At 29.9% G+C, this 23,855-nt stretch overlaps 2 protein-coding genes across 2 annotated transcripts in view; one reads left to right on the top strand and one right to left on the bottom strand.

Annotated features, from left to right (window-relative positions):
• The window catches only part of LOC107437090 (dynein axonemal heavy chain 5), a 165,860-nt gene that overhangs the window by 44,989 nt on the left and 97,016 nt on the right, over window positions 1-23,855 (top strand). The window contains exons 18-24 of the mRNA XM_043043611.2: window positions 5,753-5,947; window positions 11,546-11,680; window positions 15,192-15,353; window positions 17,420-17,666; window positions 18,711-18,952; window positions 19,873-20,013; window positions 22,137-22,383. Of these exons, the coding sequence (XP_042899545.2) occupies window positions 5,753-5,947; window positions 11,546-11,680; window positions 15,192-15,353; window positions 17,420-17,666; window positions 18,711-18,952; window positions 19,873-20,013; window positions 22,137-22,383 (1,369 nt within the window). The remainder of the gene's footprint in view (window positions 1-5,752; window positions 5,948-11,545; window positions 11,681-15,191; window positions 15,354-17,419; window positions 17,667-18,710; window positions 18,953-19,872; window positions 20,014-22,136; window positions 22,384-23,855) is intronic.
• LOC107437092 (Riboflavin kinase) lies at window positions 2,153-3,398 on the bottom strand. Its single transcript, XM_016048982.4, has one exon. It carries the CDS (start codon window positions 3,139-3,141, stop codon window positions 2,653-2,655), a length of 489 nt encoding a protein of 162 aa, XP_015904468.2. The 5' UTR covers window positions 3,142-3,398; the 3' UTR covers window positions 2,153-2,652.

Raw genomic sequence — 23,855 nt, 5'->3', positions numbered from 1 at the left:
TCTTACTAACAAGATCTGATCGGTACGTAAAAATGGTTCAATAACTTTTGACAATATAAAGTTTTTATGAAATAAATGAAAAATGGGAGCCTACAAGCAAAATAAACTTAGGTATATAATAATCTCATAACATAAATTAATGAGAATACTTCAGTCTTCAAGCAAACATTACAATAAAAGCACAAAACGTTCCTCCAAAAAAATATATATATATTAAGTTTTTGTTATAATAATCAAAGTATAAAAATTCAATTCTTTCTTAGCATTGTAAGAACGACATGAATTGGTCTTTATGAATTACCAAGAAAAAGTATAGAAAATTCTATTTTTTCTATACTTAATTTTAAATTTAATTAAAAATAAAAACATTTGAAGTTTTGCACACTAAGTTTCCTCCTCCTCAAAAAAACAAATAAATAAATAAATAATAATAATACATAAAAAATACTAGTATAATAACAATAATATGAATTGGTATTAAGAACTACCAAGATAAACACAATAAATTGTAAAAAAAAATTTCTAAGTGTAGTTAATATAATTTTAAATTAAAAAAAATAATATTAATGAATAAAATAATAGGCATAAGTAATAATAATTTTGCAGCAGATTATGAACTTTCTCTCAAGAAAAATAACTATTTATGTATCTAATTTTTTAAAATACTTTTGAACTATATGTGTTTAAAACATGTTTCGGTTTAAGAAAATTTTCGTTTGAGAAATCAATATGTAGAAAAATTTCAATATTTAAGCTGTACTTCTCGATTTAGGTATTTGAATTTGAATCCCATAATTTCAGTATTTCTCAAAATTTTTGCTTCTTTTACTATTTAAATTTCGGCTGCAAGGGGGGGGGGGAAAGGATGCACATTGATGATTAGCAGGCCACTGGTTGTTGATCCTACATTATAGGATAGATCCCTTCAGTATTTTTATCTGAAATCAATATTTTGGAAAACAAAATTAAGTAACTCTTATGTTTAGTAAAATATATATATATATAAGTAGAACTTTCATTTTCAGACTTGTATTAATAAGGATTGAACAGTATTCAACAACAATCTTTATTACATCAATAGTTTCTGACAACCAATATAAATACTTTTTATTATTCTTATAACTTAAAATTTAAAAAATTAACAAACCTATTGTAGAAGTGAGAATAATAAAGAACACTGGAGAAATAAAATATTTTCATCAAAAACATTAGTAATAAAATTATATATAAAGACAGATTTGTATAGTTAAAAAGTTGTTCAGGAAACTATCAACGATTTTAAAGAATATTTATTTTGATTGCCGAAAAGTGCGAAATCAAAGTTTTGAAATAAATATTATAATACCTATAATATATTAAACTAAATTAAGTTCACATTCTTACAGCTTTTAAAAAACACTTGTAAAATACTGAATTAAAAAAATTAATTGTATGAAATTTAAAATTACAGATAATGTAATTCAAAAAGCATATCAACAATAAGTTTAAAAACTTTTAACAGAACATTTTAATTCAATAATAAAGAAATAACAGTTTTTGTTTTAAAGATTCCTAATCGATTTGTAAATACATGTAACAAATTATATAATCAATAATGAATAGAATTATATGACAATTGTGATACAATTTTAATGGATGCAATAAATGATGACAGAACTTAAAGTACCTTATGCAAATTGTAAAAATATCATTAACATATTTATTTTGCAATTAACATTGTTTTACAGTTAACTATTATCGTAAAATATAATACACCTTAAAAATTAATTGTAAATATATACTAAGTATATCCAACTTGTTCATATAATGTATTTCTAAACATTACCCGTTGCAACTATCAATATAACTATCTTTATAATACAATTTAGAAAATACTGTTGGCGAACATTTGTTCCTTGTGTAACACTTACATTAATAACTGTAATTAACATTGTTATAATTAAAAACCTCAATATAATTTCCAAATATATCTTAACATTCTATTGACTATATTGATATAGAAAAAAAATGAAACTAAAAAAAAAAAAATTAAAAAAAAACTCGTATACAANACTGTAATTAACATTGTTATAATTAAAACCTCAATATAATTTCCAAATATATCTTAACATTCTATTGACTATATTGATATAGAAAAAAAAAATTACAAAAAAAACTCTAATACAAATTTTATGCTAGAAAAGTCATTCTATTGTATGAATTACATTTTTTAATAACATTGCATACTTTATCAATTCAATAATAAAATTTAAACATTAAAAAAAAAAATACAATAATATTAAGTATTTGTTAAGAACATTAATTTTACTTGAACGAAAATTTAAAAAATTAAATTACTAGAATTAACTTTCCAACTTAACAGCACTTCATAAAACTGCATTTAAAGTAAAATAATAAACAGGTGTAAACTAAGTGCTTCACAAACAATATACCTAACCAGAATAAAATACTGTTTACAAAATAAACATTAAAAAATAGACATTAAATAAAAATAATACAAGAAATAAGTTCCATTCTAAATGGTCAGATCGCAAAGTTTCACTACACATTCTTTATAGATAATGAAGAATAGTTAAGAATTCAATCATCAACTTAACATTACCACCAGACATAAGTACTTAACCTATACATGAATATATTATTAATCAATTTCTATAAATTAATGTCACCATTAGCCACTTGAAAAAACTGATGAGTTCTATACTTAGAGATTTCATTTAATTCTAATTTCTCATCAGCAATTTTAATATCATTCTTGATTTCAGCAATCAAATCATCCAAAGACAAGAAATCACGTTCAGGTCGTATGTGACCTAAAATCGCAACTTTCAGCTTCGCTCCGTAGAAATCACCATCAAAATCATGCAAAATATGAGTTTCCACTGATTTTTTATCATTCTGATAGAAAGGATTCCAGCCTATACTCAAAACAGCTTTGTATATCGGTCCATTGTTGACATTAGCCAAACCATAATAAATGCCACAGTCTAATTCAGAGGGTAAGTTCTGAATCACTTTGTGATCGAAATTAGCGGTTGGAATTCCTAATTCTTTACTTCCTCGGCCAAATCCTTTACAAACAACCCCTTCTAAGAAATGGGGAAGAACTTTGTGATACCCATTTGGTATTGTAGAAAACATTTTTAAGGGAAATCGAATGATGTTCCACGCCGTCTTGTTTCAGATCGATGGCAGCGAATACCGCACTGGATTCTTTGAAAAGAGAAAATGGAATGTAAACGTCACGTTTTTAATCTTTTTCAGGTAGATATACGATTACATGTCGTTTCCAGAGATAATTTGATGCCGGTAATCAATGGAACAGAGAATAAATGTTTCTTGTAATCTTTTCTGCTACTGTTTACTTCCTACTGATTACGTAATAAATGTTTTTTTACGTGTGTGTAATATTTGTGCTGAACTCTGGCAGATGGCGCTAGTAAGCAGTAACAGTTAAATGATACGTCAGAAGGGCGGTACTATGATTGCGTCATTTTCTTTCGGATTGCGTTATGCTTATGTTTCAGTTTCTCTTTTTCTTTCAAACTTTATTTTCCTTTATTTATTATAATTCATATAAATATAGATGGGAATGTTTTTTAGTCATTTGTATAGTTATAAGATTTTAAATGCATAGAAATATTTGTAAATATGAATTTATTTTAAAGTCAGAAATACGGGTAGTGGGGCACACGCGAAAAGTCGCCACGAAATGCAGACCTCCGCCACCTTTTTTTTCCTACTATTTTTATTTTATTTCATTTTTTATTAATTTTTCAAACATTGAACATGGATGCTCTAAAAAATGAATGAATAAATAAATAAAAAATGTTTGCTTTAAATAATATTGAAATTGGATTTTTTTTTATATTTGCTTAATATGATTATTGCTCTGCTTTCTTTTCATATTTAAAAAAAATTAAATAAAATATATGAATCTATAAATTTTCGCAACGGCAAGTTCAAGTCAATTTTTTCTCTCCTTTCGTATATTATGTTCGCAATTTTTATTAAACAATTTAACCGATTGTTTTATTTCAGCGAAGCGCTTTAAATTCTATGTCAAGGAAACGCATTGCTCTATTTCGATTTTCATTTTGATCTTATGATTTTTGGATTAGAAATATTATTTTTTTCCTTTTTTTATGCGTTTATATTAAAAGTGTTTTTTTTTTTTTTAAAAAGTAGTTTCTTTTAGATTTAGAAACATCTATTTAATGTCGGGAGAAAATGAACTTTGACATTTGAAAGCATCATTTACTTTCAGTAGTCAAGCAAATATGAAATTTAATATATTTCATAATTTCGAAGACTGCTCTGTTTTTCGTTATTGTATTTGAAATAAAATCCCTTCTTAAGATTATTATTTTCACGTGATTGTTCAATTAATTAGTTTTACCTGTGTTCAGCTTTCGGTTAACTTCAAAAAGGTATATTATTAAGTTTTAGCGTAGATGTTTATAGTATTAATTTCTCTAATATAAATATAACCTCGTAAAGACACAATTCACCGTGATGAAAGTTTAACACAAGCATAAGTACCCACTAGTTTTATATTTTAAAGCATAATTTGGTCTCCGAAAAAACATTGTTACAGATGGAGGTACTCACTCATAAGTATTTAATCCTTAAAATTTTTACTTCAAATAAATTTATGCTCAGTTTTTGGTAATTTTTTTAATATTTTTAATTACTATGACAACCGTTTGATTTTTCGTTAATGTTTCGCGCATAGTCATTTTTTCATGGTTTGGTTAATTAATTTTTTATGCACGGTTATTTTAAGAATCGTTTGATTTTAAAGTGGAAAAAAAACTGTATGAAAAATTAAGAAAGAAAAGGATAATAACAAGCAATAGAATTGTATCTGGATAGCTATCAGTGTACTCAAACTATATTCTTTTAACAATTTCAGTTCAGATGTGTTATTTTTCATATGTAAATAAATATTTGATATTCATTTAGACACAATTATTGTTTGTAGCATTTATTTAGACATTTAATTATTACCGTATAGGTTTCAATAATTATTTTGATTTCTATTGGTCAAACTTTCTTTGTAGTGGGTTAAACCATCCTCAAGTAAAGAGGTTTGATCCGATTTGTACATTTATGAAGTAATACTGAAAAAAAACATGATGTACAATTTTAGGAGGAAAAATAATATTTGAGTAGATTGCGAACATTATAAGTCATCGAATAATGTCAACTTGGAAATTTTATTTATTTTTTTTTTTCTTTTTAAAAAGAAGCTAGAAAAATAGTTTTGTTAAATGTAGGCCAAACCTCCCATGTTATCCATATACCTAATAATAATATTTTTTTAATAACCGTCGTTGAACAGCCGACCCAATTTTATGGGTTTACTACTACTAATATTCAACTCCGCAGCCTTGTAATTTTAAATCCAATCCAGAAGACAAGGTAACACCTGGATCGTGTATTGGGAGAAATTTGCCTTCATGGAAGACTTTTTGATGGAGCTAACCCACATTTGCGTTACATGGGGAGGAAGATCACGAGAAACTCCCACGGTTAGGCTGACGGCAAGGGGACTAATCCATGTTCCGTCTACCAGGACGTGAGGATATTTCACGTCAGCACTGCGGTCGGTGCAAGCCGGATGCGGAATTCATATTGACTGGGATTCGAACCTGGTTCGCCTTATTGGAAGGCGAAAGCTCTGTCCCCTTAAACCATTGCGGCTCTAATAATACATTTTAATTGCATTATTATATTTTATTTGTTTTAGAATCCTGGATATGCAGGCAGACAAGAGCTTCCGGAAAATTTGAAAATACAGTTTCGCACTGTAGCCATGATGGTTCCAGACAGACAGATAATTATCAGAGTAAAGTTGGCAAGTTGTGGATTTTTAGAAAATATCACTCTTGCGAGGAAGTTTTACACTCTGTATAAATTATGCGAAGAACAATTATCAAAACAGGTAATCTTTCAGTTATTAATTAAGTTAATTTTAAAGTTTCAAAATGAACTTAGCCAAAAATCTAATTTCCTTCTTTTTTTCTTCACTAGTTTATAATTATTTTTAATCTTTGTTAGGAATGCAAATATTTCCAATGCAGACATAGAAATATTATAGATCAGTTTTGAATCCTTTTTGATTGCCCAAACCCACCCTGTGACCTTGTAATCCAAGCATTTTAGATTACAATCCGAGAAAGAATGATCCAAGCCCTCCCGAGACTCACGTAAATTTTTTGCGAACCCTAACAGATTGCATATAAAGCGATTTTAAGGACTTGTCAGCACAACATGTTTTTTTTTTCAAATGGGGGAATTTGCATATTAAACTAGCTTCAAATATAGTTTCCATATAGGTACTTTATAAAATTCTGTAGTTTCCACCAGGTAACAGTAGAGTACGCTAAATCCTCTGAACACCTACATAGCAATTGTGGTATTCTTTGACATAAACGCACTGTTGGACTATTTAAAAATGGTGGCATATTATGTGTGGTCCAAACTCCAAATCCTTCACATATGCAACTTTACCTTAATAATCAAATGATCAGTAATAATAATAGGAAGAAGAAAACAGACTAAAAGCCAAAACAAAAAATAATGATAAAAATTAAACTAACTAATCTAAATTTAACTCGTAGTTTGACATGAAAAGAAAACAAACCTTTTTTTGAGCCTGCAGTAACTATTTTTAACTATTAAATCCGAGCTCGTGTCGAGCCTGGATTTGTGTTTCAGGCTTTGACTGAGCAGAGGCTATCTCATCTCAATATAAACGCGTGCTATTTGTTATAGAGATGAGGCTATCTCATCTCTATAACAAATGTACCACTTTAGGAGCACATAATCAAACTTCGATGTTTGTAACCGAATCTCTGAAAATATCCATCCGATTTCCATCTTGTGAATTAATGAATCTAAATCTTCAAGATTTTAATGAATCTTGTTCACCGTTATGCTTCACGCATTACGATTAATAAAAAGAAATATATATAATTTTCCTGATGTCCTTCAATAAAAAAAAGGGAGAACAAAGAAAGCACAATAACAATCAATTAAATTTTTTAAAATTTCTAATATCAACATCTACATTTTATTTATCTTAAAAAATACAATTGCTTCCTTAGAAATTCAAAATCTGTTAAATAGCAGAGCATATTATCAGCATAGGGGTGGATTTTGACTGAAAAAATGCTTCTGATATTTATCACTTACAACCATTGCATCAATGAACATATACCTGAATAAGCCAGTGAAAGTGAAAAATAATTATGATTAACAAAAATATATTATCCCATATGCACCATCCGTGAATGAGAATAGTTATTGTTCACTGAAGATGCTCAAGATTCAATAATTTAGTTCTATTGTATTAACCTGTTCATAGAATTTTCTCTCTAATTATCAACTAAGTTTAAAAGTATCAGGGTTAGCAGAAGTATGAAAAATACTTCAAAACATTCTTTAAACCATTATCTACGTACAAAAACAAATTACTATGACTGAAATTGAAAACTATTCACTTATTTTAGATGAAATAGCAAACAATATTTTTGAAAACAGTCCATTTGAGTTGAAATCTGTTTTAGGGCAAGGGTCTTTTGGTAGAGTTTACGAAGTTCGAGAAAAATCGACTGGAGCAAAATATGCTGCTAAGTTGGTAGTTAAGGCTACCTTTGGGGAAACGACCTTATGGCCTTTACTGCAGCATCCGAATGTGTTACCTTTAAAGAAAAATCTTCTTGATATTGGCGCAACAGGTGGATACGATGCGTATTTAATGCCGTACGTTGGCGCCGATCTCTTCCACCTACTTCATGAAAGGGTCCCTAACTTTCATGCAGATAGTTCTGCATTCACAAGAAAGAAAAAATATGTTTTTGATGTGCTTAAAGGAATTGAATATATGCATGGTAAACGTCTTTGCCACTTAGATATTAAAGAAGAGAATATTTTAATATGTGAAAGAACTGACTCAGCAATCATTTGCGATTTTTCGACCTTGACAAACTACCAAGATGTACAAATTAAGAAATTCGGATTGCACTTACCCTCTTTACCGCCAGAAGTTGCATTGGGAAGTAATGATTCATTGGATGGTTTCCAAGCAGAGATGTGGACTTACGGTATCTTTGTTTTGCAGATATTTACAAGACAATACTTATACAGGAATGTGGATACCAAAGCTGAAGTCTCATATGCTGCAGATATACTGCCAGTTGTGTTAAGTGCCACAAGCAAGGCAGAGAAGGACTTTAACAAGCTTCACAAGAATTGTGCATTGCCAAATAATTGTGCTTCTCAGCTTTTTAGTTTCATCAATAGATTCTTAGTGGTGGAGCCTAGAAAAAGAGCAACAGCTTACGACGCACTTTTAGATACTTTTTTTGCTGATACAGCACGCGGGCGAAAACGATCTTATTTATATGCAAATCAGCTTGAGGATACTGTTTCTTTATTGGATACTTTATCCATAAAAGAAGAAAAAAGGAATACAAAGATTGTAAAATGTCAAAAAGTGAATTTAGCAAATGATGCTTATTTCGAGTCATGTCATTCAAATGTACCACGAGGTTCTTTTGACAATCGAGGTTATGGAGTGTCAACTTTTATCGAAGAATCATCAATTTTGAAGGAGACTGATAGTAGAAAAATTAAGTATGATTTGAGACGAAGAGATAATAAAAATATAGGCAAAGATCAGCCAAAAAATAAACACAGAACTTGTAATAAAATGTCTGATGCCATCCAGACAAGATATGACTGTTCACCTAATACACTTTCTAAAGATCAATTTAGATATAAACATGAAAACACATTTAATAACAATGAAGATATTTCAGCCTGTAACAACTTCTACGATTTACATCCACTAAATTCAAATATTCAGATTGACATGAAACAAAAAATTAAACGCCATAAAGGTGCTTTCACTGAACACAGTGCAGTGAGTTGTAGTTTTCAGCCTATTCTAACTGCTCATTCAACACACTTTTCTCGTATAGATCTTAATGAAGAAAGCAACAGGGGTTTAGTTCATAGATTTTTTGCACAGTGCAAACCTAACGTAGTTACCAGAGCAAGAAAAAGGTTGATTACATCAATTTGGCGAAAATTTCGCTTGCGACTGAAATCTCGTCGAAGAACCAGACTAGGTGACATTTCCAAAGAAAGACTTTTGAGAAATATGGAAACAGAGAACTCTGAAGACAACCGTCGACTAACTGATGACAACATTGATTTAGTCAAAGAAACAAGCAAAAAATAGAAAATTACAAGTTTTTACCTAGTTATGTGAACTGATGATTATGAAATGAACTTATCATTAACTGAACTTATTTTGAACTGCATTTAACGCCTCGTCTCACAAAAATAACAGATGATTTAAAAACGTAACGAGATGATTAACGTAATGAGTGAAAAGTAAAAGATTTGGTGTGTTCTGCCTAAGGAAACTTGGCTATTTATTAACATACAATTTCTAATTTCTATGATAGTCGAAAATTGGCTCTGCTGATCAGGACAATTTTTTTGCTACTTTTTAGCTGAAATTAATTTGGCGTCTGATTATTTTCGCGCCAGACTGCACTACAGACTGTAGCTACAAATGATGGCTTATTGGAAAAATTTTTTTTATGGTTTATCAGTTAGCAAAGTCATCGATTGACGATCGTTGTAACTTATTACTGGATTTTGAAACTTGTTGAAATGGTTATCTAAGCAGAATGTAGTGAACCATGTTTCCAATCCTTCATCGTTGGTCATTTTTGGGACACGAGGTTACGGATTTTAATATTCTGAACATTAAAAGAAATTTATTTATGAGGAAAACTTTTTGAACTTAGGATTTATTGATAACTTACAATAAAGTCCAATTCACAACTTATCTGTGCTACACAAGACAATGAAATACAGTTTGTTTAATTAAAGTTGCTTTATGCTTTTAAATCGTAGATCTGTATGAATTGTATGTCAAGTATTGCATTACACTACTATACTCGGAAAAGGTTGTAGCAGCCCAGTGGTTAGAGAATCGAATTCCGGTCTGAAAGAGTGAGGCCATGGTGGCGCAGGGGATAGAGCGCTCCCCTTTCAATTAAGTGAACCGGATTCCTATCCCAGAGATGACTGGTTGATAGAATTCCGGACCCGGCTAGCACCGACCACAGTGTTTGCCGACATAAGATATCCTCATCGGTAGACCGTTCATGGTTTAGCGTTCCATTGCGGTCAGACTATCTGTGAGAGGTTTACGTGGTTTTCCTCCCCATACAAATGCGGGTTAGTTCCATCTAAAAGTCCTCCACGAAGGCAAGTTTCTCTCAATACTTGATCCAGGAGTTCCCTTGTCTTTTGGATTGGGTTCAAAATTACAAGGCTTCGGAGTTGAACATTGGTAGTCGTAAACCCAAAAATTGGGTCGACTGTCCAACGACAGTTATAAAATAAGAGGTGCTGCCCTTTATCTGTGGGATTCTGAGCTAAGATGTACTTTCACCCTTGTGGTGCTCTCTTGTCAAACTAAAGACGCACCTTCCTAGCTTAATTCGCAAAATGTCAATGGCTGTCGAGTTTGACTTGTCTAAGTGTCATTAGAAACAACATGCTCGCAAAAATGCTTTAAAAGTAAAGTACCTATTCAATCCATTCCTTGGAGAAAATAAATCCACACCTATTACAAAGCGTGCAGCAACCGATTTCATGAGCAAACAAAGTAACAGAACTATATATTATGCAAACTAAATGGAAATATAAATAATTTAATAAAATGAACTGAATTAAAATTTTATAGAATTTAATAGTATTTCCGCATTGAGAGTTGTGGTCCCAAGAGAGTTGCAGTTACCAAAATGAAACTACTTATCCAGTGCTTGATTTTATACGAGTCGCGCCATAAAGTATATATTTGATTAAAATAAACGAAAAGAAGTTAATTGTATAACATTTTTTTCTTCAAAATTTGGCAATTGTGTAGAATTTTATAATATTAAGCATAACTCAGTTTTTTCTCATATAAATTGTTTTTTTACCTATTTGAAAAATGGGTGTTTTTCAAGTTCCACGACAAAATCAACTTCAACACCATAAAAACAAATAAAAAGTAGTAAGAGTCGCAAAAAATATGGCTATCATAAGCATTAATAAAAAAACGACACAATAAGATAAAAAAGAAAAGCAGACGATAATTTTGGTATTTTTGCAGGTGACTGTTATCCAGACTGAGCTTTTTCTATTTATTTTGACTAGTGTGCATTTTTAATATTCTTGCATTGTATTAATTAAAAGTATTTATATGCTCTTTTCATGATTAACTTATTCATAACTACTGTCTGGGTGGAAATTTAAATATAAATAGGAATACTGTTGAAGGAAATTTTTTTTAATGGCGCCTTAAGAAATGTATATTGGCTGGAATTAAAAACTAAATCAGTCCATTGGGGCGACAAAAGAGAAAAACATTTGACTAATGGTTAATCAGTGATGATTCCAATAATGCGATCACGGATTTCTCCCTTTTTATATATTTGTAAGATATTTTGGTTTTTTATTTCAAATTTAGGTGCATTATGATTTTGGTCTACGAAATATCCTTTCTGTTTTGCGCACCCTTGGTGCTACTAAACGAAGCAATACCACAGATTCCGAAAGTGCCATAGTCATGAGAGTATTAAAAGACATGAATTTATCCAAATTGGTAAGGATTTTAGCTTTCATCATTTAAAAATTTATTACAATATTTTATTGTTATTACTTATAATTATACTTGTTTCCTTGGATAATATACCACTAAATAACTGTTACGAATTTATCAAGTTGAATCAGATAGTAATTTTAATATCATATACCACGAGATAAAAGCAAAAGAAGTTGCGAGGAGAAGCGATTAGGTTTTCTCAGAAACAGCGGCAATAGTTAAACTCCAACCTAACAATCGATATTACAACGACACAGCCAAAAGTGTATGTCCAGTTTCGATTAACTCACTAATAATTTTTATATAATAACATTCGTCTGAATAATATTATAATTTTAATAACAGCATCACTAATCTAAGTTATGATCATAATTTTAACATCTGTAAAAAGTCTATAGTTTTTTTCGTTTTTTTTTAATATTAAATTTCCTAATTTTTGCAAATTTCAAATTAGAGACGCGATGGGTCAGGGGATAGAGCGTTCGCCTTCCAATGAGGCGAACCGGGTTCGAATCCCAGTCGATACGAATTCCGCATCCGACTTGCACCGACCACAATGCTGACGTGAAATATAATCAATGGTAGACGGATCATGGGTAAGAGTCCCCTTTCCGCCAGGTTAACCGTGGGAGGTTCTCGTGGTCTTACTCTACATGTAACGAAAATGCGGGTTAGTTCCATCGAAAAGTCCGTCACGAAGGTAAAACTTTCTCCCAATACTCGAACCAGGAGTTCCTTTGTCTTCTGCATTGGGTTAAAAATTACAAGGCTGCGGAGTTGAACATTAGAAATCGTAAACCCATAAAAATTGGGTCTGCTGTTCAACGACTGTTATAAAAAAAAATTCGAATTAAAAAAAAAAGTTTTATTTTTTAGCAACAATATGTTTGGAAGTGTGAATAAGCTGTTCTAAGTTTTATTAAAGACACATTAATAAACTTTAAAGGTTAGTTTTAACTAACCTTTAAACGCGTTTGCATTACATTTGAGACGCAATTCTCTTAAGTTCTGATGTTACGCAAATGAATGTATCAGATATTTCTATATAATATTTAAATATTTCTGAAAACAGTTGTTTAATTAAAATAGCTGCCAGAAGTTAATATTTGAAAGTAAATATTCATAACTTTTATAGAATGTTTCAAAACCTTACTCATTATGAGTTTAGATAAATGTCTGGGTTATTAAATTTCACCATTGTTCTGTCACGAATTGCAACACGTTGTTAATTTTCATTACTTGCATTTATGGAAGTCGGAGGAGATTATAATCTTAAATATAGATTTTATAAATTGAATATGAATTATTTCACAATTTTAAATATTCTTAATGTACTTTCACTATTGGTGTTTGAAATTTTTTCAATAACTTTGCCTCTATTTTCCTTTTATGAAAATATTTTTTGTTAATCAATTTCTATTTTAAATATTTACAAATTTCATTTTTTTTTGGAATTTTATTTTAATTGCTTACATCATCAATTTGTTAAATACATTAAATGCGTGATAAATTCCAGAAAAAGCTTCTTTTTTTTAGTTTGATGAACAGTTAGCAGTCAAAAGTCATTAAGTGTACCAGTTAAAAAATAAAAATCGACGAATTAATAATAATTTCTACAGCAGTTTAGTTTTTGTGTTTTATTCTATTTTATAACCGTCGTTGAACAGCCGATCGAATTTTGGATTTACGATTACTAATGTTCAACTGCGTAGCCTTGGAAATTTGAACCAATCCAGAAGACAAGGAAACTCCTGGACCAGCACCCTAGAGGCATGATTTGTTATGGAAACATGGGGGAGTTTGAGACTCGACAGATTTAACGTGCATCAGTCCCCATTTACTACACTGGGAGTCTTCAGCCGGAGAGTATCGAACCCACTACTCTTTGGACTTCAGCCCAGTACCCTACCAACCAGGCTATTCCAGCCCTAGTTTTTGTGTTTAAAATTATTTAAGTTCTTTTAAAGCAGCTGAGATTAGACAGTTGATCCATATAGCAGAAGTATGGTTTATAATATGCAACTCGGAGCCTTCTAATTCGGAACCTAATAATGAAGACAAGGGAACTCCTGGGTCAAACTCGAATTATTGAAGAATTCGCTGGGTAAGACTAACCCGTATTTACGTTACATAGAAAAGAAATCCACAGAAGCCTTATATGGCAAGTCCGGTGACAAAAGGGAATCTAGCCTATTAACCGAATTTTACAGGGCAGCGAATATTTTGCGTCAATTCTATGGTCAATACAAGTCATCGTTGAGATTTAGACTCGGATTGCCTTAATGAAGAGCGAGTGTTTTATTGTTTAACCCTCCTGGTTGTTATATGATACCAATTTGAACTCTTCGTTAATAATTTTCAGCATTTTAAAAGAAAAGCTACAGTGAAAAAATTTGAATTATACAATGAATATGATTGCCCACTGTAATATTTGAACTCATTTCTATATTTAAACTGTTACGATATAACAAGTTTTAAAGGTTAAAATATTTTTAATGTATCTGTAGAATTCCAAGCGTAACAGAGGGGAAATCACACAGGTATTTTATCTTAAAAAATTTATTAAATATATGTGAAAACAAAAAATTGTGCAATAATATGCTACTTTAATGCGCAATGTTTAATTTAATTGCATAAAATAATAAAAGAGCCACATAGTTTAATTACCAGGTAATTAAAAGCGTCCGTAACAGAGGGGACAAAGAAAATCCCACATTTTTGACATGCACTGTTATTTCCGCTATATTCTTTTATTTAGAACATCCTAAACATTATTTGTAATTTTTTTTCCTCATTATCACATTTCAAGGTAAAATAAATTATTCTAAGACTTTTTAAATTGCTTACACATTTTTATTAACTTCGAAAAATTTAATGTAACAGAGGGGACATTTTGCAAATTTGACGAATAGTTGCAGGGAAATGTCATGCCATTTAATTAAACATTGCACCTTAAAGTAGCATATTATTGCACAATTTTTTGTTTTCACATATATTTAATACATTTATTATGATAAAATACCTGTGTGATTTCCCCTCTGTTACGCTTGTAATTCTACTACTGGTTTCAGTTGGCATGGAATTCAGCATTTATGTTTATTCAAAGACAACAGTTTGAAAATGAAAGGATGATTTTAAAAAAAAGCACTTTTTTTTTAGAAAATTATCTTTTAATAATGAGCTTGTAAATTGTCTACAACCATCAGCTTTAGTTTATTTCTTGTGAACAGTAAATATGGTAATATTTCAACGTTCTATATTATGAATATTTTTACTTCTTCAATTTCGAGTTTATTATTATTTTCTCGTAGTCCTTTATGAATTTTAGGAATTCATAAAGGACATAGCTTTGAAAACGGAAGAACTCGTATTCATCGGAGAACTAAGAAAAAGGAATAATCATATTATGTTAGAACCATATTTTTACCTTTTTTTATCGTTTGTGAAATATCATTCATTTTCATTTTACCTTTTTTTATCGTTTGTGAAATATCATTCATTCATTATTCAGATTGATGAGAACGAGCCCTTATTTTTGTCTCTGCTGAATGACCTCTTCCCTGGTATTAAAGATCGCAAAAAAGGCAACACTGAACTGGAAGAGGCTATAGAAGCGCAGGTGAAAGAGGCAGGCTTAGTATCATACCCCGCTTGGACAGTCAAGCTTTTGCAGGTATTCCATTCTTTTATCTTATTTTTCCCAATGAACTTCACCTTTCTTGTTTCACTGCAGTACACGCAACTTTTAAGCAGGTTCGCCGGGGAAAAAATGAGCCCCCGCATGAAAAATCATAAAAAAAAAAACACAATTTAATCCGTTATATAAAATTTAAATTTAATATTTTTGTGTTTTACAATAATGCCGGGAAAACCGAGCATTCCGTTTCAGGGAGTCGTAAAAAATTGCATAAATACGAGGAAGAGTAAAAATTAGCTTAGGGCCCAGAAAAGAGGCCAACGCATGGGAGCTTTTTAATCTCGTGCTATCGTTCATTTGTATTTGATCACTTTTTATCGAGTTTATTTGTAGTTATAAACACAAAATTTATAAATTCTGTTATTTATAAGAATAGAAGTTAAAGTTTATGGATATATTTTTACAGTAGATAAAGATTTGAAAAATATCTCCTACTTTTCCCTTCAAACAATTTTCGTGAAAATCAATAAATTTTACTCAATATGCTAAATTAATTTCTTTCTGCAAATCAATATTATTCTAAAACATATTTTAATACAGCATTACTAGAAAAAATATCCCTATAAATGGTTAATGGAGGTGGGTCTGTGATGTTTTGGGGCTACTTTTTTTTAAAAAAATTATATAGTATCAGCTTACTGAAGTGAACACTGATATAAACCAAAATCAGGAATCAACAGATTTTTTTAACATTCTGAATGATCAGGTGCTGTTTTTCAAGCACCGTTTTCATGATGAGTTGATTCCATTATTTGTCATGATGACAACAGCAAAGTTCAACGGGCTGATAGAATATTCTGGTTTTATGTAGACATAGACACTCTATTACATTTTGATTGACCTGCAAAATCACCTGATTGAACTCCATAGAAAATGTGAGGACACAGTACAGTTTGGAACAGCTGTGAAATTCAGCATTCATCCTCTCAGTTTGTTGGATTTACGTAATTAGATTCAAAACCAGTGGTTTGAACTGAATACGACGTACTTGTAAAACCTTAATAACCGTAGCCAAGCAGTTATAGTGTGCAACACAGAGTTATGTGGTATCAAAATATGTTTTTCGTGATTTTTCTTGCGGAGACCAATTTTTATTCAGGGAGCTTATTTAAAAAGTATACGAAGTTATTTTTAAAAAAATAGCATTCAATTTTTATTTAGGTTTATGTAATACACACTTCAAAAGTATCAGCTTAAAGACACTACCTAAATGTGTCATTCAGCCCGCCATTGAATTCAAAGTCTGGTTTTATTTATTCATTCATTTTTGTAACTATAAGTTCATTTTTTATTGTGAAAATAATAATCTGTAATTTAGAAAAAAATTTATTCAGGTAATCTTGAACAAGCTTGGCATTTTATGATTACCCATGTGACTGAGCTTGTTTTAATCGGTGAGCCTGTTTATAAAGGATATGAAATTACATTATGTCTAAAAAAAATATCGTAGCTTCATCTACAATTTTGTTTTTTAACTTTTCATTTAATTATTGGCTGCTATAAAAGATTGTTTATTTGCTAGAAAGACTATTTTAGTAATGATATGAAAAATTATTTCCTCATGCCTTACAATTTCATTTTTAATATTTTAAGTGTACACGTTGACTAGAAATAGTTATATCGAAAGTTTCTAATAAAATTAAATGCAACTTTTTAACAACAGTTTAATAATCGTAAAATAGTTAGTAAGTTTAGATATATGTTAATTAATGTGTTATGTTAATTAATATATCAATCACAAAATGCTGCGTTAATATGATAATATCATAGGATTATTTTATATCAAAGAAACATTGCTATAAGTTTTAAGCCCTTAATATGGAATGACATATTTCAGTAATTTCGAATAATAATAATAAAAATCGAACGAAAATAAAAGCAAATGCCTTTAAATTTGGAAATAAAAATATAAAAATTTTTTATACTTTTTGGTTAGCTAAACGCAAGGAAATTCACCTATTTTTTTCAATTTATTTAATTTTAATTGTTAGAGAATGATAAGATATGCCCCAATATTTTCATATATCATTTTTACTTTGCAGTTATATGAAACTCAGTTAGTTCGACATGGAATTATGACACTAGGGCCGGCAGGAGGTGGCAAAAGTTCATGTATTCGTATCCTCATGGCGGCTTTAACGGCTCTTGGTACTCCTCACAAAGAAATGAGGATGAATCCGAAAGCGATTACTGCACCGCAGATGTTCGGAAGATTGGATGTGGCCACTGATGATTGGACAGACGGTATTTTTTCTGCACTATGGAGAAAAACTTTGAAGGCAAAGAAAGGTTCGATGCAAGCATTCAATACGGATTTTTATTTTATAATTTTAATTTATGAAACCTAAATGCTTAATGGATTTGAAAAAGTAGTTTTAATATGTTTCTTCCTCTTTGTTGAATTCGAATTCTTATCCAATTACCATATAATATTTGTCCCCGAATTTTATAGTACTGTCAAATTAGAATATTGTGATGTTTGCAAAAAAGTTTCATTCATCAATTTTCATGGATTTTAAAAGATAGTATGTCAAGCAATTTTTGTTGTTCCGTCATCAGTTACGATGCACTCTTTTGGTTATTTAAAGTTTGCAACTTTCTTTTGAAGATTTATTAAAGATTTATTTATTTTATTAAAGAGAATAACTAGTATTGGTTTGCGTTTATCAAATAAAAATTAATACTGTCTGTTCAAATGTTTAAATTTGCAATGTTTTTGGGTACTGATCACCGCCTTTAATATTCAAACAACGCCTTTGAAATTTAGAATTTTCGTTAAAAATAAAATTATTCTTTCACGAAAATAAAATTTAAAATAGCGCTGGAGTTAATAATGTAATGGCCAGATTAAACCACAAAATTAAACCATATGGTCAAAAGCGAGATAAATTTGTAACTTTTATAGCTCTGAAGATCAATTTTATTCTCTTTTTTCCTTCCTTTATTTGGCTCATAACTTGCCGAATTTTTGAGTAGCTGGTAGAACAAGGAAGCATAAAAAAATCTCGAAAGAGAGGTTTCTTTCCTCGCCATAGTCACCAACAATCACTAAATAATGCTTTTATAAATCGCGTGTATTCATTACTTAATGATTGACCAACATTCTGTTTTCAATTAGTGAAACGCTATCTCTGCTATTATCTGATTTCCGAAGTTCATACATTTTGCAGAACTCAAACCTTTAAATAAAAAGAGAAATGTTACCTCAATCAGCTGAATCATTGTCAGTGTTAATTTCTATGCAAGGATTTAAAAAAATTAACAGCAGAAACTGTGTTTAGCTAACACCTTTCATATTTTATGGATGACATTATTTTACATTTCAATTTTTAGGAGAATTCGTCTGGATAATTCTGGATGGTCCTGTAGATGCCATTTGGATTGAAAATCTTAACTCTGTATTAGATGATAATAAGACTTTGACATTGGCGAATGGAGATCGAATCCCGATGGCCCCTAATTGCAAGGTACTCTTTGAAGTACATAATCTAGACAATGCATCACATGCAACTGTGTCTCGTAACGGCATGGTTTACATGAGCTCATCTTGCTTACCTTGGAAGCCCATACTTACAGTAAGAAATTCAGCTTTTGAACAATACAAGACGCATCCAGGAAGTAAGTTTCCCCATTTTTTTTAAAAAAAAGAACTCTCAATTTGAGAAACATATTTATTGGCAACAAGTACTGCAATGTTTCAGCTATTTTTCAACATAGCCACTACCAGAATTGAGGCACTTGTTGTATCGTGGGATCAACTTTTGTATCCCTCTGTCGTAGAACTCTGCCGCCTGTGAATGGAACCAGCGTATCACAGACATCTTCAGCTTTTCGTCGTTGCCAAAACGCTCACCGGAGGACAGGAATTTCTTGAGATGCAAGAAAACGTGAAAATCGCTGGGAGCAAGATCAGGGCAGTAGGGTGGATGATCAAACAACTCCGATCCAAATTCCGTCAAAACACCTGCTGTGAGTCGAGTCGTATGTGGACGAGCACAATACCTGCAGTAAGCATTTCAAGCCTCTTGTTTTGAATGCACGTCGAATGTTGAATGTTTCACATTAACGGTCAGCGTTTACTGTTTCACCACGTTGTTCCATTCACAGGTGGCAGAGTTCTACGTCAGAGGGATACAGAAGTTGATCCCACGATACGGCAAGTGTCTCAATTCTGGTAGTGGCTATGTTGAAAAATAGCTGAAACATTGCTTTACTTGTTGCCAATAAATATGTTCCTGAAAGTGTGAGTTTTTTTTTTTTTTAAAAATAGGGAAACTTACTTTCTGGATGCGCCTCGTAATAATAATATTTTCAAATTTTTGTCTTTTATTCAACTACATTTTGTGTTTTCCAAAATGTTTTTATTTTTGAGGTGAAGATTTTTATTATTTTACGGAAAATGTTATCAACAATTAAAGATTTACGATACTCAAATTATAAGCTTGAATTATAAACTCTTGTTGTATAAATAATTTTATTTTCTATTTTTTATTAGGCTTGGCTTATGAAACAACCGAAAATGCTTGCCCGAGGAGTTTCTCAACTTTTCGAGAGATCATTTGAAGCAATTTACATATGGTCCACTGAAAACTTAGTTTTCAAAATGAAAATATTACAGTGTATGATAATTACGCAAGTATGTACAGTGTATATAAGTACAATATATTTAAAAATAATTTTAATTCAAATATGAGTTGGTGTGTTTCAATCTCTGAAAATATTTCTTGGAATATTTTTATGGACTTGATTTTGACAAGTCCATAAAAATATTCTTCGAAATTTTTTCGATGCATCCGCAATGCTATTTTTTTTTTTTTTGCTTTATATTTGTTTTTACTTTTTTGTCTTAATTGGGTTAAAAATAACTCGATTGCTTAAAAAAATTTAAAATTTCTTTACGACGTTGTTTTTTTTTATTCCCATCAATTTTTCTTACACACAAACAAATTCCATTCTCAGTTAGGACAATTTTTCCTGTGTGCATTATGTTTCAATATATCCACAATACTATTTTTTGATGCTTTGATTGCGTTAAAAATAACACGAAATGTTCTTTTTTTTTAAATCCTTGAATTTTTTTTTAATTCCCATCAATTTTTCATAAATAAAAAAAATCTGTTTTTAGCTACGATTCTGTTATTTACAAATTCTGTTTTTCTACAATTTTCTCCCTTTGCATCATGAATGAAAAAAAAAAGAAAATCACGAGACTAACTTAAATTAAAAAGAAACTTACTCTGTTTAAATTTTAAAAAAAATGTTTGCGAATAAACTGATGTGATAAACACAATGATATAAACAGTTAGAAGAAAAATAGCGTTTATGAGTTTGTTAAAGAATTTAGAATTGTATTGTTTAGAAACATTCCAGATGTGAAATTCTTATTGAAATGACCTACAAACCGTATTTCTTACTTGTTAAATCAAAAGTGTTTTCTTACGATGATCTCAACAATTCTTATTACGGACTTAAATGCTTTTAATATGGTCCACCTACAATTACAAACATCTTGTTTCCTGCTGTGAACTGCATATTTAAAATTATTATTCACTTATTAGGTTGTATGTTAAAAGATTTATCGAGAATTTGCCCTACTTCTGAAAATTTGAAATGGCAGATTCCGTGGTATGGGAACAAAATTTATTGATTGGTTGAGGAAAAAAATTAAAATTTGCTATCTCTAAATTTCTGATTATTTTAAAACGTAAAGAAGACTATTAAGTTCTAAGGTAAAACAACAAGACTATTTTTACAAAAGGAGCAAGTGTTGAACAATTAAATAATGGTTAAATCAATTTCTAAAGTCTTTTTTAACGGTAAAATTTTTTTACATAATCAAAATATGTCAATCCTAGCAACGTTTGGAACTTTTTTAGAGAAACCAAAAGAAGGAGAATCAAAAAGCATTCAAGTTTTGTTTTTTCATAATGTATTTAAGAATTGAAACTGTTACGTATGTGTATAATTCCAGCTTATTTCCTTCAAAATTGAACAGTCAATTGAAATTTGTTCAAAAGATTTAATTGTTTTGAAATTTTATCTCATTGATATCCAAAAAAAAAAAAACGAATTTTCTCGTACTTTTGAATACCTTGAACAGAACCTAAGTAAAACTGAGCACTGCATTGAACTATAATAATAAATAAGAGTGAGATGCGATTGATTTTATTTTGTTTAATAAAATATTTTTGTACCTTAAATTGTTAAATATTATGGGGACAGGAAAGTTATGTAGTTTCGGAGCAATAAATATTCGTTAATCTGAAAAACCAATTCATTTTTTTCTCGATTCATTTTCGATCCGGTATTGAAAGGTTGTTGCTAACGAGGGTGAATACATTATTGATTAAAAATAAAATCTTAACAAATATCAAAGGCACCGAAATTACAATACTTTCCGGTCCCCCTATTACATTCAAGAATTTAGCAATGAAGCTGTGAGCGTTTGAAACATGTTTATTATTATTATGTCACATATATTTATACGTTTCAGAATTTTTAAAATCACGCTCCTTTGGATAATTTTATCATGCAAATTCGTTAAAACCTTATGAAAGTATTATTTTAAAAATCTGCTACAGTGAAGCTGAAGTCATAATATTATGCATTGAACAATTGAAAAATGTTAAACTGGCACAGTAATATGACACCTTACTAAGGTTTGTAACTTACAAGCACAATATGATTTAATGTGAACTATGAGCATTTTATTGGTAAAATTGAAATCTATGTTTTGACTCAATATATTCCTATGTTTAGTTCATAAAATTGATGGATGGTTTGCTCCCATTGGAGGAAAAGGACCAAAAAGATTTGAACGTGCTAGCTGGAATACTACAAAAAACATATGTTTTCTGTCTTATGTGGAGTATTGGAGCATTTTTAGAAATACCAGATCGTCTAAAATTTGAAAAATATTTACAGGATGAAACCGATTATAATCTTGATCTACCACATATCACAGATCTTAATGATTCTATCTTCGATTTCAACGTTGATAGTACAGGTAACACTTGTAAAATAGGTTTTATTTAATTTAATTACTTTTCATAAGTACATTGAATTCGAATGTGTTTTTTTTGTTCCTTTTTTTGTAAATAAATCAAAATCTACGCAGTTTTATTATTATTTATAATTTATGTTTACCTATCTTATCTATGTTAACATAATAAATTTTGCCATTCTGATAATGAAAAAAGCAATATTACTACACAGCATTTTGCATATTTATATTTATTTTCGTATTACAGGAAATAATTTCTGGAAATCATAAATTAGGAAATATGGAGATACTGAGATTTAAAATAACTAATAAAAAAAAGCTTTCGTTATTTGTAGAATTATTATTAAATATGACATTCCTTAAAACGATTCAATATGTCTGATTTTATGAACTTAGGATGTCAATTACTTATGTGATAAAATATTAAGGTAATTTATAAACATGTACACTTAATATTTGTAATTCGTTTTTAATTCATTTTTGAAAGTATTAAATAAAAAGGTAGTTTCTTAGAACGAGTATATTATTAGAGTAAAAATGCATGGTTTCTTCATGATAAGGAAGAATCAAAATTTACACTTAAGCACGAATAAAATTGCTTAAATTATTATTTAAGGATAAAATATACCTTTAACTTTACAAACTTTAACTTTTCACAACAACTAATTAATTTAAAAAAATAAAACAAACTTTTCACAACAACTAATTAATTTAAAAAAATAAAACAATCATTTTTAAATGGTAAATGAATTATATTTCTGGAATTATAATTTTAAATATGTTATAATAATTTTTTTTTATTTGAGCAGTCAGATAAAACTTTTAGATATACTTTTCCCCCCTATAAAATACAACGACTGTTACAACTCCCTTACATTGAGAAATATGCAGGGTTTAAACAATTCAGGAACATATGCATATTTTTTAAATGCATCGTATTTATGTTAGTTGATTATATTTAAGAACAAAAACCGCAATTAATGTTCATCTGCAATGGTACAGGCTTCGCTTGCCAATCGTTTTTGGTTGAGACACTGCACTCAAACTTATCAGGAATCTTGGTCATGCACGACTGATAAGTTACCTGACAGGGCCATTTACCAGGAAGAAAGGATAAAGAGGGCTTATCATATTTTAAACATAATGTAAAACCTATTTTAACAATTGAAAACAATCACTAAAAAGAGGCGTAATCAGGTGTTGTACTAAAACACCTTGTATTCACCTTGATGTAATAGATTTTATTAGCATTTAAGAAAACGCCAAAATATGTATTAAGAGTGGTGATTACGGGGCAGTATATATATATATATATATATATATATATATATACAGTGAAACCTCCGTTAAGCGGACATTCATGGGACCAAAAAATTTGTCCGTTTACGGGAAGGGTACCCTAATAACGAAATTTAACACCGTAAATTGTTTTTAGAATATTCTCAAAGATGTAGAAATAATTAAATAATATCTAC

The sequence above is a fragment of the Parasteatoda tepidariorum genome, chromosome 2 (genome assembly GCF_043381705.1).
Source record: "Parasteatoda tepidariorum isolate YZ-2023 chromosome 2, CAS_Ptep_4.0, whole genome shotgun sequence".
In the NCBI taxonomy this organism is placed as follows: Eukaryota; Metazoa; Arthropoda; class Arachnida; order Araneae; family Theridiidae; genus Parasteatoda; species Parasteatoda tepidariorum.
The sequence above is the reverse complement of the archived record's forward strand: the minus strand, read 5'-3'. Positions and strand labels throughout refer to the sequence as shown.